This window comes from Acomys russatus, chromosome 31 (genome assembly GCF_903995435.1).
Source record: "Acomys russatus chromosome 31, mAcoRus1.1, whole genome shotgun sequence".
Lineage (NCBI taxonomy): Eukaryota > Metazoa > Chordata > Mammalia > Rodentia > Muridae > Acomys > Acomys russatus.
Genome location: NC_067167.1, coordinates 25,418,979 through 25,437,670, shown reverse-complemented (window position 1 = coordinate 25,437,670; position 18,692 = coordinate 25,418,979). Strand labels below are relative to the sequence as shown.

The 18,692-nt window shown below is 35.8% G+C and overlaps 1 protein-coding gene across 1 annotated transcript in view; it reads right to left on the bottom strand.

Annotated features, from left to right (window-relative positions):
- Positions 1-2,167: 2,167 nt before the first annotated feature.
- The window catches only part of Slc6a15 (solute carrier family 6 member 15), a 30,544-nt gene continuing 14,019 nt past the window's right edge, over positions 2,168-18,692 (bottom strand). Inside the window, exons 6-11 of the mRNA XM_051139728.1 lie at positions 15,092-15,333; positions 14,797-14,989; positions 12,148-12,340; positions 10,739-10,898; positions 4,734-4,896; positions 2,168-3,618 (exon numbers count right to left, since the gene is read on the bottom strand). Of these exons, the coding sequence (XP_050995685.1) occupies positions 3,247-3,618; positions 4,734-4,896; positions 10,739-10,898; positions 12,148-12,340; positions 14,797-14,989; positions 15,092-15,333 (1,323 nt within the window). The 3' untranslated portion in view covers positions 2,168-3,246. The remainder of the gene's footprint in view (positions 3,619-4,733; positions 4,897-10,738; positions 10,899-12,147; positions 12,341-14,796; positions 14,990-15,091; positions 15,334-18,692) is intronic.

The following is an 18,692-nucleotide window of genomic DNA, read 5'->3' as shown; positions in this document are numbered from 1 at the left end:
AAGGAACCTAGTTATAACTTCTAACTTATCTCTTTGTGAGTAAAACTTATATGAAAACTTTATATGTTTATTTTTGATTTTTAAGAAAAAATAGAATTTGTTAATCCATTTCTGATTAGACAATTTTAGCTTTCAATATACATAAACACACACATATATGAGTATGTGTTTAAATATATAGGTTTGTATTTCTGTGTGTGTGTGTATGTGTGTGTGTGTGTGTGTGTGTGTGTGAACTAGAGCAACTTTATTCTATAAATGCTTCTTTTTTTCTTTGTTTTGACAAAACACTCAAGTTTATTCGTTTGCTTTAAAAAAGAGGAGTTTAAATCAGCTCATATTTTAGTCTGAACGGTCAAGATCTAGTTTCCCCATTAAATCACCTCCCATTAAGAACAACTGTATCTGTATAGGCTCCTGGCTGACTGCAACCTGGTGGGAGATGCAGGCTGGGAAGAGTTTGTGTGACAAGTCAGGAATTCAGACAAAGTAAAGAGTTGACTCTGCTCTTTTATAACAATGTTTTTATGGGCTATGTACATATGGTAGGGGAGGAGGTCTCCTTCTGTGTGTGGGGGATGATCTAAGGGAGTGGAGGGGGCAAGAGAGGAAGTGAGGGTGGGAGCAAGAGGATGCAAGTGAGGGGATAACAATCGGGAAGTAATCTGAATTAAAGAATTAACTGTGCCCCTACAAAGACTATGCTGACCCCTCTGAGGATGGTGCTTTCAGTGACTTCCACTTAAAGCCTTCACCATGTTTCACTTCATGACAGTGGGGAAAGACAGAATTTAGGACTGACCAACCACACCTGGTCCACAGCAAACAGATGTAAAGCTGTTTGTTCTCTTCTGACATCACTTTTATTCTTTATTTTCCTCACTTCCTTCTTTTCTGTTCTTCCTTTACACAATGCTTCACTCTTTCATGCTTATAGAAGAATTTTAATCCAGCAACATGGTTACTCTAGCAAGGGATAGCATCTAAAGACCTTCTAGGCCTACGCTATGCAGCTGAAATGCAGAAATGCCCTGGATTACAATGTGATCTGGATAACGCCTTTAGTGTACACTTTTAACCCCAAACAATTAAAGTAAATTTAATTTATAGAACGAATCAGCCATGTTTGAAAGTGGTATTTGATTGAGGGGCAGATAAATGACAAATCAGAAAAAGATTTAACATAGTGAGTCAGAGATAGGACAGAGCCAACTCTCATGGGACAGGAGAGAAATGCTACTAAAGAGCAACACAGAGAGAAAGAAGTGAGTTTGTTTGGGTTTTTTTCTCCCAAATGTCAATGAATTTATAAACTCAAAATAATCACATTTGTTAGGTAAGATACTCTGAGTATCTAGTATATTAATATAACATTAAGAATACTGGCATAGTGGTCAGTGCGAGAAGAAATCACAACGTGCCTGTTCATATTTTCTGAATTCATCTCATGGAGAACAACATTCTGATATTTATATCTCATCTCCAGAGATTCAAACAGGGAAATGTAACAACGTTCTAGGATACAGCCATTTTATTATTTTATGTCTGTTTTTGAGCATGACAAATGTAGATACTCTTTAAGTTAGCATCATATTGTAAATTTTAAAACTAAGATATCTATACCATTTTAGAGTCTAGCATATTTTAAAAATAATATTCAGCTTACATGCTGATTGCTATCCCCTCACTTGTATCTTCCCTCCCCCATTTACCTCTTTCACCCTGTTCCCCTAGCCTAGACCTGTGACATAAGGGGACCTCCTCCCCCACCATATGAAGGTCCCGAGTTCAATTCCCAGCAACCACATGGTGGCTTACAACCACTTGTAATGAGATCTGGTGCCTTCTTGTGGTGGGCAAGCACACGTGTGGGCAGAATACTGTGTAAATAATAAATAAATCTTTTTTTAAAAAATTAATAACATTGTAATGTGTATCTAAAGCTGTTTTACGCACATTTCCTGTTCTTTAGCTGATGTCATACATGAAATAGTTGAAGCTCTGAACTGCATTCACAGTTTTCTAGAATCTATATACAATTTTTTCGTATTTTGAGACTACATTAGAACACCATTCAGTCAGTCAGATCTACTGTTGATTTGTCTGTGAAGTGGACTCAGCCCTGTGACTTTGTTAATCCCACTTGGAATGTGATGATTACCATGAAATGCTCAGGTGCTGGCTGAAATACAAGACAACCTAGGTTACACCCCAGAGATATAATCCAGTTCAGGTGAGTCAAGGCAAATCAACGAGGGAAGCAAACACAATCGTTTAAACTTTGTTTATTTGTAGGTTAAAATGTAATGCCATACAGTTTTAACAATCACTTAAAAAAAGGATTTATATTTGCATAAAATGAAGCAAAACAGAAATATATGAAATCAAATGCTATCTTGCTTCAAGTTTTCAAATCAGCACTTAGAGTCCTGATAGACATCTCTATACATTGCAAGTATATTATATAAATATACTATAAGTGATCTCGAAACCACAATAAATATTAAGTAGGTTTTTAGGCACACGGCATAAGAAAAATGCAGTCTGCATAACTCTTTAGAGTGCGGAGCAACTCACTTAGGTCATTTTCACACACCTATTTTACACAAAATATTCAGCCATCACATTAATCCTCAGTCACATCTGAACTCAACCTGTTGTCCAGCATTAGTGCCTTCTTACTCCGATACTATTGCTCTATACAGCTATCATATAAGAAAATACTTTGCAGGTTCCTTCAACTAAGTGCCTAAGAAGGTTTCAATGCTACCAAAATAAGTAAAGATTATCTACAGAGCTTATTCATAGATATGTGCTGAGAGACACCGGCCCACACAACTATTCATGGTAATACTGGGACTTACTCTGAAGGCAAAATTATAAAATGTAAGATAGGCCAGGGAGTTTTAAAATTGCCAATAACATTAAATTCAGAAATTATTAGAAACTGAGGTAATACCTGTTTGTTTTTTTAAGAGATAGAAATACTTGAAAATATGCCAAAAGTGCTTTTTTAAAAATCCTGGCAAAATAGGACCTCAGTCGCTGTAAGCTTTGTCTGTAACCATTTCTGTGCAAATGTAAACTGAGGATTGCTGTTCTTGAACTGCCTTAAACTGTTGGGATTAAAGATCACAGCCATGGACACCTGAGATCACCTTGTGATAAGCGAAGCAATGCTTCTCATAGTAGAACCGATATTCATTAATAAAAATGAATCAAGCTCAACCCTTGCTTTCACCCCGGCTACAAATCAGACTCTGGCATATCCGGCATATCTGCCATCAAGTACCCAATCCCATAGCGTCCATTGGGAGCGGTGTCCAGTGTCGGAGAACCACTTTGTTTTCGATAGATATTTTTACCAAAACTTGGAGATGACATTTCGCTTGGTATCTTTCCGTGAATGAGGCTTGCGTCGTCTCCTTCTAAGTTTACAGGCTCCTTCAGGACTCTTCCTCTCTTATAGGTCACAGAGGCCAAGTTACCAGAACTATCGTCTATGAGGTTGCAGCGACGAATGACGAATACAACTGGGACAGGAAGTATCGCAAGAGCCATCAGAGAGAAGCAGACAACCATCCCCCACATAGGGTAGCTCAGAAATTCTTCCGATGCCTGGTAAAGCCAGGGAAAAAAATAAGTGTCAGTCGTCTTTCTGTGTGCTCATATGAACAAGTTACATTGTTATTGGTTTTATATGTCGAATGCTGGGATAATTATGTCACTTGCTCTGACTGACAGCAAATAATGAAAGTGACATTCAGCAAATTTAATGACTATGAAGTCCAATCATTTTTATTTTGGTTATAATTCTTCCCTGGCCCCATAAAACTTAAGAGAACCCAAGAATGAGATAAAGAGAGAGTGGGAGAAGGAGACAGACAGACAGACATACAGAGAGAGAGAGAGAGAGAGAGAGAGAGAGAGAGAGAGAGAGAGAGAGGGAAACTCCCTAACCTGAATGCAACTGTTGACTATTAACTGTTAACCTAGGAAAACCCAAGAGAATTGACAATAACTCAGCAAAACTCTCAGTCACTATGTTTTGGGGTATTCTGTCACTCTCAGTTATGTGGTGTACCATATTATCTTTCAAAAATCTGAAAAACCTAGAGTACAAAGCATATCTGGTCCCAAGGGTTTTGAAAAGGAAGATGGGCTGGTCTGTGTTTCCATTGTTAACTTGCTATTTTTATGTAGAATTATTGACCATAGAGTAGTTAAAGCAAGTGCGTTGGTTTGTAACAGTTAACACAGATGTTATGCTTGAGCCAGTGTGGCTAGTGCTACTGAAGAAAATACCTTTCATAGTTACTTCTCATAGGAAATAATTGTAATAGAACCTCTTTTCAACATATCTTTAAAGTGTGTCCATATCACTAATATGTATTTTAAGTATTGTAAGTAGCTAAGTTGTGATAAGTTTCTATAGAAAAATGTTTCTGGAGGTTTTCTATGTTTTCAAGAGTCAAAAGCCATGCAGCCACTGTTCTTCAAGGATAAGATGAGGAGATTTGGTTTAATAAGTGGAAGACTAATGACTACCATTTGCTAAAGAACTTCACAGCGAATAAACAGCAAAGCTGTGGGAAATACATACTATACATCTTAATATCCCCGAACCAAACCAACATCATTCAGAAGTGGAGAAAAATGCAATGAAACGAATAAAAGCTTTATAAGATGGAATATTTTCACTTCAAAATAAGCCCCTGCGTTTCGTGCTTTACCTTCTCCTCAATCCATGCGTTATAGCCAGGAGGACTTAATCCCATATTCACAATGCTAGCTACTAGCAAAGTTAGTAGCATTAGAGGGGAAATGTATTTCCACATATAATAGTAATATTTGCTTGGAGCAAAACCTAACATATCTGTTAGGTCTTCCATAAACCTGGGTAGAAAGAAAACATTTAATTATTCTTCCATCTTTATAACATCACCTTAATAACTTGACAGACAACTAGATTTAAACACATTAGTATGTTTTGGACTGATCACGTAAGGAGGAATAGAAGGATATCTCCGTGGACTAAATGCCTACCATCCAAGTTTAGATTCTGGCACCGACATAAAAAGCCAAGCCACATGAATACGCCTCTCAACCTCAGGGCTAGGGAAATATAGACTAGCAAATTCCGGGGGCTTACTTGCTGGCCAGTCTAGCTGACAGAGCAAGCCTCTGGCTCCACGAGAGACCCACTCAAAACAATAATAAGATGGATAGCATCAAAAAAGGGCAACTCAGTGTTAACCTATAGCTTCCACAAACACATAAACAGACACACTTCCCTTCACAATACAAACACACACAAATTCATAATGGAAGATCAATTGTACAAAATAAATAAAGCTATTATAATTTTTCTTAGTGTAAACCTTTGGCTAATTGTTGAAGTCTACTGTGGATGATTACCCTATTTTATGAATGCTAAATTTGCTGTTATTTTAAACATTACCTCATTACCATTTTATAAAACACAATCATGATCCTACGCTATCACCAAATACCTGCAATGGGTGTTCATAGTTTTGAGAAGTTTCACTGGTTTGTTCAGTAGTGTCATAACTGAATGTTCCCACTTTGTAACTCATTCACATTTTTCTCAAGTCCAATCTTATTCTTCAAGTTCCTCCCTCACAGTTTGTGTTTTCCAAGGACTATCACTCTACTTTGTCCTGTAGTTTCTCAGTGGTAATTACCTGAGGCCATCATCATTTTCTTACTCACAAAGGCATCTGATTCCTTTACTACTCACACATTAACAGGAGAAGCAGAGTTGTGATTAGACTTATACTGGATTTTGGAAATTTTGGATATTATTGTAGCATCATTTATAGGGAAAGTGATCCAGCCTTTTAGGTATCCAGCACCAACTCTGAACCAGCACACAGCCACTGCAAAGTCACGCTTTGTCTTTAGGTAAAAGTGAGTCTTGGGGCCACCAAGATGACTAAGTTGTAAAGGTCATCAAACCCGGTGACCTGAATTAGAGTCTCAGAAATCACATAATGGGGAGAGAAACAACACATAAAAGTGGTCCTCACATCCTCACATGTGCTCTATAGTATACGTTCCGCAAACACATAAGTCAAAATGTAATGAAATGATAACTACATAAATGTAAATAAAAAATGACTCTTGCTGCCACCCACAAGTGCTTGTACTGATGCGTTTCACAGACTTTCTAGGAATCTAAGTCCAGATTTCTGGTGGATTCTTTAGTGGGATCATAAAAATTTTACCGACGGTTTTTCACAACTGTTACTGTCAACAAGCACTCCGCTTGCATATCAGTTTAGCTATGTTCAAAAATAGTTTTTCTTTTCTTGATATGAGCATATAAAACTAACATTAACAATAAAAAAATTGTTGAGAAGCAAATTTTTCTATTAGAAATCATTTTGCTTTATCTAAATAAAATTTTGATTTGGTTTGGTGATCAGTATTTTTTTCTTGTCCTAATAACTTAGTATCTGATATTGACTATTACATCTGGTTTTGAAGAACTCTGTGTGCCCTTTCAGCAATCACATTACCACTTATTTCAGATCACTTTCTTCAATAAAATTTTTTTGTTTTTTTAATATATTTTATTAATTTATTCACATTACATCTCAATTATTATCTCATCCCTTGTATCCTCCCATTCCTCCCTCCCTCCCATTTCCCCCTTACTCCCCTCCCCTATGATTCTGACTGAGGGGGACCTCCTCCCCCTAGATATGCTCATAGGGTATCAAGTCTTTCCTTGGTAGCCTGCTATCCTTCCTTTGAGTGCCACCAGGCCTCTAAACTTTCTCTGAAACAATATATTATATTTTTTTCATCCTTCCTTCACATCTGTCCTATTCCTTTTTCTAAATCATTCATTATTTTTACTTGATTTTGTTAAAATAAAACTATTTTCTCTTCTCATATAGTTAATTACTATGTTTTCCTTTATGTTCCTTTTATTTTGAGCCTCATATATGACATATTTACATTTAACTCACAATTATTTTCTGAGTTGCCACACTTAGGTTTTTAAGTGTACTTCTTCTTTTAAATAATTCTACAAGTCCACCCTTTTGAAATATCCATCAATTCTAAAACTTTACTTGAATACCTTGTGAAATATTTTTACTTTTTCATTCTTTGTTGTGTGTCTCGTTCCCTCGTTTTCTTTCTTTTGAAATGACTTATTTTCCTTTGAGACTTGACTTTACTTAAATAAAATTCACTTTCCTGAATTTACAGGAGGAAGGAATTAGGACACCTCCATATTTGAAAAATGACCACAGATTGGCTTGTTGTGGGTCAGACCTATGGTCTCTGCTTTCCTCCTCTCCTTTACCTGGGCTTTTCTTTTGTGCTGGCCCTGACTATCTCTGTCGTGCTAGTATCTCCTCATTATTTTGTGTTCAGAATAGAGTTTAATTTTAGAAGGGAACACTGGTTTGTTTCTGTTTTCAGAAACCGGTTCATTCTTTCACTAATGATCTTAACTGTGGCTTGAGCTCTTTGCAGTCTTTACAGTGAGTGAAATAATCCAGGAAACTCATTTGAAATTGGGCCATGTCGTCAGAATGGCATGGCAGCCTTTGATACAATGAACTGAAGACATTAAAGAAGGTGCTAGATACATGGCTGCTTGTCCTCGCTGCACTCTCCCACAAAGGTCTTGAGGTTCACAGAGACTTATCCTTTCCTGAAGGTATCTTTTGTGGAGGTATCCTCTTGCCAAAGGCAGTATTCGATTTCACTATTACAGCCAATGAATAAAGAAATGAAAACAACCAAACTAAAAACTCAAAACAGCAAAGACCAATGCTGTCATCATTCTCGTCATTTTAGAATACCCCTTTTACATTTGTATTCATATTTACTAATATTCACCATGCCGCTATGCTTCAATATATTCTTTTTCTGTGCTAAACTATTTTCTATCTCAAAAGCTAAGATTTAGATTATCGACTATTAATGGTCTAGGATCTTCTAACTGTATTAGCAAGGATTAGTAGGGATTTCAGTAAAAGTGCATGAGGTTACTGAGCTCATAAAATCATAAAATTATTGAGCCAAACACAAAACATTCAGAGCTGCTCCATGATGTGAAAGAACACGACTATAAACCTGATATTCCCTAGCAAGCCTTCTGCAAACAATGAACTATTTAAATGGAAATCTAAATGGGTAACTTATTCATTGAGAAAGAAGTCTGATAAGAATATCAAATAATATTACAAGGAAGGTTAGGAGTCAGTGACTATTTGTTAACACATTGAAAAATATGGCCTTGGAGTCAAGATCTAAATCAATATTCTAGCTGCACAGTTAGAATGCTGCCTTCCTCTACAGGCAGGAACCACTTACCATCTGAAAAGTAGCTAGGGAATATCTCTTCATATATATTTAATTTTAGAACAATTTTAGGTTCATACAAACTTGGCCTAAAGATGCTGAATCCAATATATCCCTGACCCCCACCTCATAAATCATGGCCCTCATTATTGACATCCTACACTTGAGTTGCACATATTAAAAATGATGAAACTTTATTGACATATCACCATCATCTGCTCCCCATAGCTCATGATAAAGATTCATCAGTGTTGTGTTTTCAATAACTTTGGACAAACTCATAACATTATATATCTATTATTATAGTATCTGTCCTAAACATCCTTTGGGCTCAATATATACATCTGCGCCTATCCTCAACTGCTGTCAAACACTGATCTGGATACCATAAAACAGACTGTAGTAAGGGGGTATTCAAGAGAATACAGCATTATCAAATATGGCTTCCACATTTATATCTCCAATATTATTTTCAAGGCTTGGTAGGCTTTGCCTAGGATTGAACATTATTTGATTCTCTGGATGAATTTATTCATTCATCTGTTGAATAGCATCTTGACTGTTTCCATCTCTTTACTTTTGTGAGTAAAGATGTTATAAACATTCATGTACATGTTTTTGTCTGGAATATACCGTCAAGTCCTTTTAGTAAATACCTAACTGTGCACCGGATATGTCATATGATAAAAGTATCTTCATTTTTATCATAAGTTGTTAAACTGTATTCTGAAGTGGTTGAACTATTTCATATCTCCATCAGCAACAAAAGAGGGTTCCTTTTCATCTATATTAGCCGTGTTTTGTGTTTTTTGTCTGAACATTGTCCATTCTTGTTAAGTGTATAAAGATATCTCATTACTACTTTAATTTTCATTTCCTTTTTGGTGTTATATATGTAGACATGCATGCAGGTATGCATGAATGTTTATGCATGTGTGGTGTGTGTGTGTGTGTGTGTGTGTGTGTGTGTGTGTGTGTGTGTGTGTAGCACTGAGGTTGACACTCCATGACTTTCTCAATCATGATATAATTAGGCAGTGTGTTTTACTGAATGCTACCTTTTGGCTAGTCAACTTACTAGAGATTTCCATGTGTTTTCTTTATGGGGAGATTTAAGGGTAGGCCAACATGCCCTACTAGCACTTTTTACATGGGTTATAGGTATCTGAACTCCAGGATTCATGCTAGTTGTAAGTTCTTTACTTCTTCTTCTTCTTTTTTTTTTTTTTTGCTATTTTTTTCCATTTTATTATTTTATTCATATTACATCTCGATTGTTACCTCTTCCCCTGTTTCCTCCCATTCTTCCCTCTCTCCACTTCCCCCCTTCTCCCCTCCCCTATGTCTGTGACTGAGGGAGACCTCCTCCCCCTATATATGCTCTTAGAATATCAAGTCTCTTCTTGGTAACTTGCTATCCTTCCTCTGAGTTCTTTCTTAAACCATCTCTCCGGTCCCTTTAGTCTCCATAAATTTCCATAATACAGAATTTTTCACCCAATTTAAAGCATAGGACTTTATTTACTTCTAATATGCCTACTGGCACTTTTGCTACATGAAACATGCTTATTAAATACAATTCCCTATTATTCTTCACTTTTAGTTTTGGACAACAATAGTAAGACATTCTCAATTTTGTCAAAACACCCACTCAATATCAATAATATTATTCATATCACAAAACAGTACTCAAGTCTTTATCTAACATGCATTTTACATAAGACTTTCATCATTCAATCTGTATATAAGGTGGAGAAAATGAATGTAAAATTTACAATGATTTATATTGAATAATACTTCAAATATCTCTTATTCACTGAGATGAATGTCATATTTCAATTCATATCAAGTTCACATTCCTTACACATAAAAATATGCAACTGAGATTTAAACATATAGAGAATTCACTTAATTACATATGAATTTTTGTGAATCAATCAAATTATATATGTATCCCAAAATAGAACAGACAATTTTCCCAAATCTTTCTGATATTATAAACCATTACCTCACTGTGTCTCTTTCTATCCCCTCCCCTCTGTCACTCTGTTTCTGTCTCTGTCTCTGTGTCTCTGTGTCTGTCTCTGTCTCTGTCTCTCTCTCTCTCTCTCTCTTTCTCACCAACTCATAAAAATCTACCACGTTTGGTATTATTCTTTGATAATAAGAATTAGCCAAATGTTTGTAATTCTAGACAACTTTACATTGTATGCAACTTTTAGCCCTCATGCACCTGGGTAGTACACCTCAGTAAACTGTCAAATCAGCCAAAGCTGTGAAATATTTGACTAAGATTAGTCCCTTTTCATTTCTCTTTCCTTTGAAATGAAATATTGACTGAACTTTTCAAAACAGAGCTGAAAAATAACTGCATGCAATCAAGTATACTTACTTATCTATGCCGTAAACAAAGCTTACAGCAATATTCTCCAAGATGACCACAATTAGCAGAGGCAAAGTAGCAGAGTAATCATCAAACATTGTAACAAAGTAATTTCCAGAGCGCTGCACAAATATCAGGCCAATACAAAATGCTAGGAGGCAACAGATAACTAAAGAAAATAAATAAATATATAAAAATTAGCCTTTAGTCAAAGCCTAGTCTTTCCTTCATTGTAAGTTACTACATTCAGACAACATTTTTCAACTTTTATAATCTGTTGTAGGCAATAGCTTCTCTGATTCTATACAAAATTACATGTTGGAAGTTAGCTTATACAGGGTTAACTTTTACTAAATTTAATAATACATAGCTCATATCCTTAATTCTGTGTACTGATACCTACCAAGTACAAATAATAACTGAGGGAGAAATTGTATTAAAAATTGAAAATAAGTATTCATACCCTACTTCTATTATTAATAGAAAGTGACTTTCTAGGCAGCACATAGTCATAGGCGATTACTACATTTAATAAGCTTGTGTAGTTTGAAATCCCTATGTAATTTTGAATTAATCATGAGTCTAGTATGGTTTCTAATGAGATTAACAAACTTATATACCTTCATGTTTGATTGAAATATGGTCATCATTACAGCATAAAAGAAAAAAATTAATCAAAAAAAGCTTCATCATCAACCCATATTTACATATTTATCTTTCCTGAACAGCTTAAGCATGCAAAGAAAAGTGATGATTATAAAACTGAGCATTCTGATTATCCAGGAAACAGATAGAAAAATCTATTTTAAACTTCTTTTCTGCTTAACATCTAAGAAATGGATTTATAAATGTAGGGGCACTTTGCTGTTAGTATAACAATTTACAGATACATTTGTAATCCATGTGATTTTCCACATATTGTAGAGCTATTGTCATAGGCTTCTTGGCAGTTAAATAAATAATGACTATATTATCTGTCCCAATTCCATTTTAACACAGATAAGTAAAATTAAAAAAAAAAAAAAACCAAGGTAGATATAGCTTTCTCTACTTCCTCCTTGTGAATCCTTGAGAGTTCTCAGTTGCTGCTCAAAGTACCTGCTACCTCAGAGTCTCTAGCCCTCCAAAAATGTTAACCCCAAGTAAAATTTTCTTCTATAAGTTGCCTTGTCATGCTGTTTTATCACAGCAATTGATGAATAACCGATATAGGGCAAAAATGAAAACTACTTTTTGGAGAAGATAAATATATAAATGTAACTTTTGTTAAGTATATTCTTTGTCCTAAAAAATACTTAATATACTAATATAGGTATGCTAGATATTAATAAAATCCAAGAGATAACACAAGTATCCTCTTTCACCTCTCACCAGCATACAATTACAGTTCATGCTGAAAGTCAAGAGTAAGGTCTCACCAGTCAGTATTTCCTTCCTCACTTTGAACGTGTCCACAATGGGAGTGATGATCCCTTCAATGGTTCCGAACATGCTGCCAAGCCCGAGGTTTATCAGCATGAGGAAAAACATCACTGACCAGAAGGGAGACGCAGGGAAATGTGTCATGGCTTCTGTGAAGGCGATGAAGGCCAAGCCAGTGCCCTGCACCGCCTGCAGAACACAGAAAATAGGAACACCACCCAAGGGCGAGAGATTGAGATGCTTCTCCCATCAAGGAAGGTGGGGAAATCACTAAGTACTGGCCAGCTACTGCAAAGAGATATGCTAACATATGCTCTTCTCTCTCTCTTTCTCTTTTTTAAAAATTGCTTTAGCATAGCTTGGTGGTTTATTGAAATTAAATAATACTGTATATATGCTTTATTTTTTAATACATTTTATTAATTTATTCATATTACATCTCAATTGTTATCCCATCCCTTGTATCCTTCCATTCCTCCTCCCTCCCATTTTTCCCTTACTCCCCTCCCCTATGACTCTGACTGAGGGGGACCTCCTCCCCCTGTATATGCTCATAGGGTATCAAGTCTCTTCTTGGTAGCCTGCTATCCTTCCTCTGAGTGCCACCAGGCCTCCCCTCGGCGTGTGGCTCGTGCTCTTATTTCTTTTTCTTATTTTTTACTTTGTAAAACAGTCATATACTTTATTGTATTTTCTTTCTTTTTTAAAATATATACGTATATAAGTTTATTTATTTATTCACTTTACATCCCAACTGTTCTTAAATCATGTTCTCATTCTGAGAATCAAGATGGATGGTATTGAGTAGCCAAAAACTAAAATATCGTTCAGAGTTGCTAAACATAATGTACAACTATAACGTATTGCTTATTATTTCAAATGCTGTGAAATGATATAGCATATTAATAAATATATGGCATTTTTAAAATTTGTTAAGGCTTGTGAATATAAACACTGACTTACTGTAATAAAAAACACAATATATATGTGTGCAAATATTTCTGGCCTATGAAGTAACTTAGTTAACTAGAATAAAGAAAACAGATAATGTAAATAATAAGCTTTCTCGCATAAAAGAATGCAAAAAAAGAAATTACGGAATTACATAAAATCAATTTTCAATCATAAGAAAATTAATTTCAAAGACTTATCAAAGGAAAAAAACAGCATGAAACTTTTTTTGTCTATTTGTTTGCCTGACTTTTGTTTGTTTGTGGTTTTGTTCTCTTCCTTGAAATAAAATGACAAAGGTTCTTGTGGATGAATGTATAAGCGACATTGCCTAGAGGAATAAAGCGTAATATGAAATGTATAGGTGTATGGGAGAAATAAAACTCCAAAACAAAATTTTTCTGATCTAACTTAGTACTATGTAAGATCAATGTCAATCCATGTGACAAAACAAAAGAGATGGCTCAGAGGTTAAGAGCACTGGCTGCCTTCCAGAGGTCCTGAGTTCAATTCCCCATGACCTCATGGTGGCCCACAACCATCTATTATGAGATCTGGTGCCCTCTTCTCGTGGACAGGCACACATGCAGGCAGAACATTGCATAGTAATATTTTTAACTTAAATTTTTTAAATAAAAAATGAGGCCATTTATCAGTGGGTGAAGTGTTTGCTATGCAATGTGAGGATCTTATTACAGATCCCCATGTAAAAGTCACACCTGTTGCTATGTGTCGCCATGTAAAAGTCACACCTGTTGCCGTGTGTCTATAACTGCAGCACAGGGATAAGGTTTCAGCGGCAAATAGCAACATAGCAAACATATCCTTGTAGATCGCGGTGACAAGTTCCAGGTTCATTTAGAGACCCAGTCTCAAGTCACAGGTAGAAAGGTAATTAATGATGATATCTGACCACCTGAAGCCTCTCGACACGTCCCCACGGGAGAGTGCCCACACATGATGTCCTATCCTACAAACACACAGTGACACATTGTATTATTTAAAAGGTGAAATTCTAACCTACCCGCAAGGTAACTGTGCTATCTCCTTAGCTAGCAGAATCAGATTTTTTCAATTATGAAAACTAGAAATTATGTTTTCTTTTAGAATTCAAGATTATTATAACTATTTATGGATTCAGCCTCAGTTGCCAGCATGGGGTCCTTATGTCGAGATCTAGGTATAGCTAACTATCCTACTGAAAATTATTTATGGGAAAATTCTATCTTCCTATATGGCAATGGAAGTAGATGGTAGCACTCAATAGAGAAAATTCATACCCAATTCCTCATTGATTAAAATAAATTATATTGTAAGCAAAATATTTTTAACTAAACTGCCAAATGCCCAAAACTATTATTTACTTAATTATTCATCAGAAACTCAGAAATTAAAATCAAATTCTGCACCAAATTTTCTATCAAAACGTGTATTGAATTAGTCTTCATTTCAGAATCAACATTAATTATTTTACAGTGAGATTGTATAGTCGCGTGACTCAGTCAATGAGACTGCTTTGTAAAATAAAGACGACCTCTGTAAGCAAACATATTCTATTCGATGCAGAATTATCTGAGAATTTTAAGACTGCATCCACGGGCATTTTGCAGCCCACTTCCCTGAAGAAGTATTTTGGTTGATGCATAAGTTAACTGGCGGATAATCGTTTGGGTGCTCAGGCGTGTCCTACTAACTTTGTTTAGCTCATCCTCGATTTGGCAGGAGTTGATATGAAGAAGAGCGAACTCCTCCTCCTTCACTTTTTGAATGATGTCATACACTAAGTGATAGTCTTCTGCAGTGATGGCTGAAAGATTGATGTGATGGGGAATGACATCCCTGCTAATGTTTCCCATTTTCAAAAACTGCAAGATCATCTCGGAATTTCTGGAAAAATAGAACAGATTGAGAGTGAGCACTTAGGCTCGTCGATCCATGTTTTATAGAGAATTGTGTCATTAAAGGCTAATGGAAAATAATTGTCCATACTGTGAAATGCATTTCTCATTTATGATATTGGCTTTGAAGCCCAGAACTGCAAACACCACCAATGTTGCCAGGACCGAAGTGAAAAAATTGATGAAGGACACGAGCACAGCATCGAAGTGGCAGTTGTTGTCTCTCTTGTTGTAACTTGAAAAGGCAATGACTCCACCAAAGCCCAGACCCAAGGCAAAGAAGACCTGAGTCGCTGCCTCTCTCCAAACCTTGGGCTCCAGCATCATTTCCAGCTGTGCGAAATTGAAGAGAACGGAGATCAGTAACAAATTCCTAGCTCAGAGCATTCACTTTTATGGAATTAGATCATTTTAATATGGATAAATTATATATATGAACCCTAACATTATTTAAAATGATAGAATAAATTATGCCCCATGAATAAATAAACAGAAATAACTATTTTTCTAAGAAAGCAGCTAAGAATGTAATAGGAGATACTATCAAGCCCTTACATGGAGATTTTCTGCTTACAAAATAACTTTTCAGTGCTTTCAGATAAATCATCACAGGAGAGTATGACAGGGAAATTACTACTCTTTGAAAATTCCCCATTGTATATAATCTTTGTCTTTTCCAAAGCATAATAAGTCAACTACCAACACAAGTGAAATAATTACTTCACATCACAATCCTCTTGGGCTTTGTGTTTTCTGTGAAAATATGACGATGAAGCAACCAGTATGTAACAGGCAGGATTGGGCTGCCATTGTGCCTTTCCATTGGTATTATTTACTGACTTTCAAATTTCATGGGAATGGTTTCTTCGAAAATAGAATATTGACTCATTAATGCTCTGAATGTGTAAGCAAGTTTCATAAAGTTGGCCTTACTTCTTTAAAAAAAAAAAAAACCTTCAAATCCTTAAAGAATGTAATAAAGTAGTTAAATTAAATAATATTATCTACAGCTGTATGGACCTCAGTAAGCGTTTATATTCATTTCCAGTCAGAAAACATGCTTAATTGATATTTTTTTATCTTCCCAGCATTAAGGTCAAATTGTCTTTATTGAGCCTAATGCAAGACAGGGGAGTGCTGAGAATATGAATTCTACCCAGTTTCAGATCACGATGTTGCCACCAAGTAATTTAACAAAAGAGAAAACATGGCAAATAGTGATCCTCTTGATGCAGCCTTTTCAATAGAAAGAGTAACAACAAATTTTTTTTCCACAGTCTCAACCACATTCTAAGTGTCCAATATCGATACTGTATACAGACACCAAATGGCAAACAGAAATGCTTTGCATGTGTTTTCTCACTCAATAGTCACAGGAGCCCATGTCGTTGTTGAAACTATTATTTGAGCCTTTAAAAAGATGGGGGGAAAAAAGCCCAACATTACACAAAAGGTCAGAGGCAGAAATAAATAATAACCTATGTGGCCTCTAAAACTCCCACTTTTCCTTAGATATTGGGATATAGTGCTTAAGTTCGTTTTAATTAGCATTAATTTTCAATTATTTTAATACTTTATAAATTGTTATCAAACATAATGATTATATTCTTACTTTTAGCAGTTAAGTAATACGCACATACTACATTGTGATGCTTAGCTCTGAATACAACCAACTGTCTATCATGGCATTACCACTAGGTGGCAGGAAAGAGCCATTTCTAAAGACTTCATTTCTCCTGCTTCCAAATTCAGAACTGAACTTCCACTTGCTGTTTCAGTGTATATTGTGAGCTTAGGCACTTTCTTCCCTACATAAACAATGTAAATTAAAAGTAAGGAAAAGCCAAGTGCGGTATCTCATGACTGCTTTGCCAAAACCTGGGAGCCTGAAACAGGAGGATTGTCACAGGTGTGAGGCCAGGCTGAACTCAGTTCGAGACACCCTGTCTGAAAGCAAGTAAACAAAAAAGTATGCTATAATTACTATATTTTTTTTTATATCAACACCTTAGACATTTGTCCTTTAACCTTCCTGGTTCTGTGACTCTTAATACAGTTCCTCATGTGCTAACCTCCAACCATAAAATAATTTTCTTTGCTACTTGGTAACTGTACTTTTGTGTGCCACTGTTATAAATCGTAATGTAAATGTTTTTGAAGATAGAGGTTTTTCAAAGGGATCATGACCCATATGTTGAGAAACACTGCCCTAGAGTATACTAACACCATTTTATCAACTGCAACTAGAAAGTGAGCTGCAGAAAGAAAAGGAAAGACGAAAGAAAGAAAGAAAGAAAAAAAGAAAGAAAGAAAGAAAGAAAGAGAAACTATCATGTTAATGTGGATCCCTAACTCACATTTAAAATGTTGATTTATGCTGGCTGGAATTTTAAATGCTAGCTCCATTTAAAAGTGTGTATCCGTTCTAAACTATGTACTAAAATACAACTCCAGAACTGTAGAACAACCAGCTTTGAACTTAGGAGTTTTCAGAAGTTTACCCAGAAGAATTAGTTGCATTGAACTTGGGAAACATTTTCTTCAACGCTCTGAATAGAAATAGTTTTGGTTATTAAGTATGTGAGGCTTGAAACAGGTTTTAATTCTAATGTGGCTGAAATTTATGAGTCTAAAGCAGTGTTTCATTGAATGTTCTCAAAGGTACCAAATATTAATGAGCACTTTTGAGCTACAGAAGGAAACCAGACGCCCACATCAGCATTTTTGCTCCTACAAAATGAATACAAACTTAGAACCAGACATGCAAAGAACACAGCTCCTTTTGCCTCTGAACAAGGCAGCTGACAAAGAATTCCACAGAGCTAATCCCTTCCGCCCCGGCTTACAGGACCACCCTAGCTCCACATTTGTCCTTCACATAACCTCCACTGTCTGACTGCAGCCCAAGCCCTCCTTCGCCGAGTTTTCACAGGCTAATGGTGAGCTCCCTGATCCTTTAATTTGGTGAATCACAAAAAACGCATGCACATCCAAACCTATTTCTGTTTTCTGTTGTTTTTAAAAATAACAAGGCATGATTAAGTCTACAAGGTCTTTATGGGTAATAAGGATCAAGGTGCATAGCAGTAAATTTAGATCAACTTAATAGATCAGCAGTATTAACTTCAAACTCCCCATGAAGCCAACAGAAATTTTCCTGAACTGTGTATGTGTTTATAAAAATTCCCAAGCTTACCACTATAACTATGACTCCAGAGGGGACAAAACATTTCCAAGAAAACACTAGTTCTGCTCGAGGTGATATTTTCTAGGAAATAGTTAGGTTTATTCCCCCAAATTTGTGGATTTTAGATTATCTGTAACCTGCAGACACTTGGGAGACTAATATTTTCATGAGTTCTTCTAGCAGAAAGGTACTGTTGTTGATGTTTCAAATAATCAGTGACACAAGTTGGTTATACACTACTCAAGCAGAGGGTGAATGTTAAATGCAGATCAGAATTTCTCAAATTCATCAGTGTAAAAACCACAGGCTGTTTCATAAAGAGAGAATTTTCTCACATAAATAACAACAATCTTACTGAAGAGCCAGAATGATAGGCTTGCAAATTGGGGCTGGATCTAGTTAGAGATACAGAAGAAGTACTTTTTTCGTGGGAGGTGTTAACATACTGTAATTTTGAAATCTACTATATTAATGTTAGAACAATCAGCCCTTAGACATAGCTATG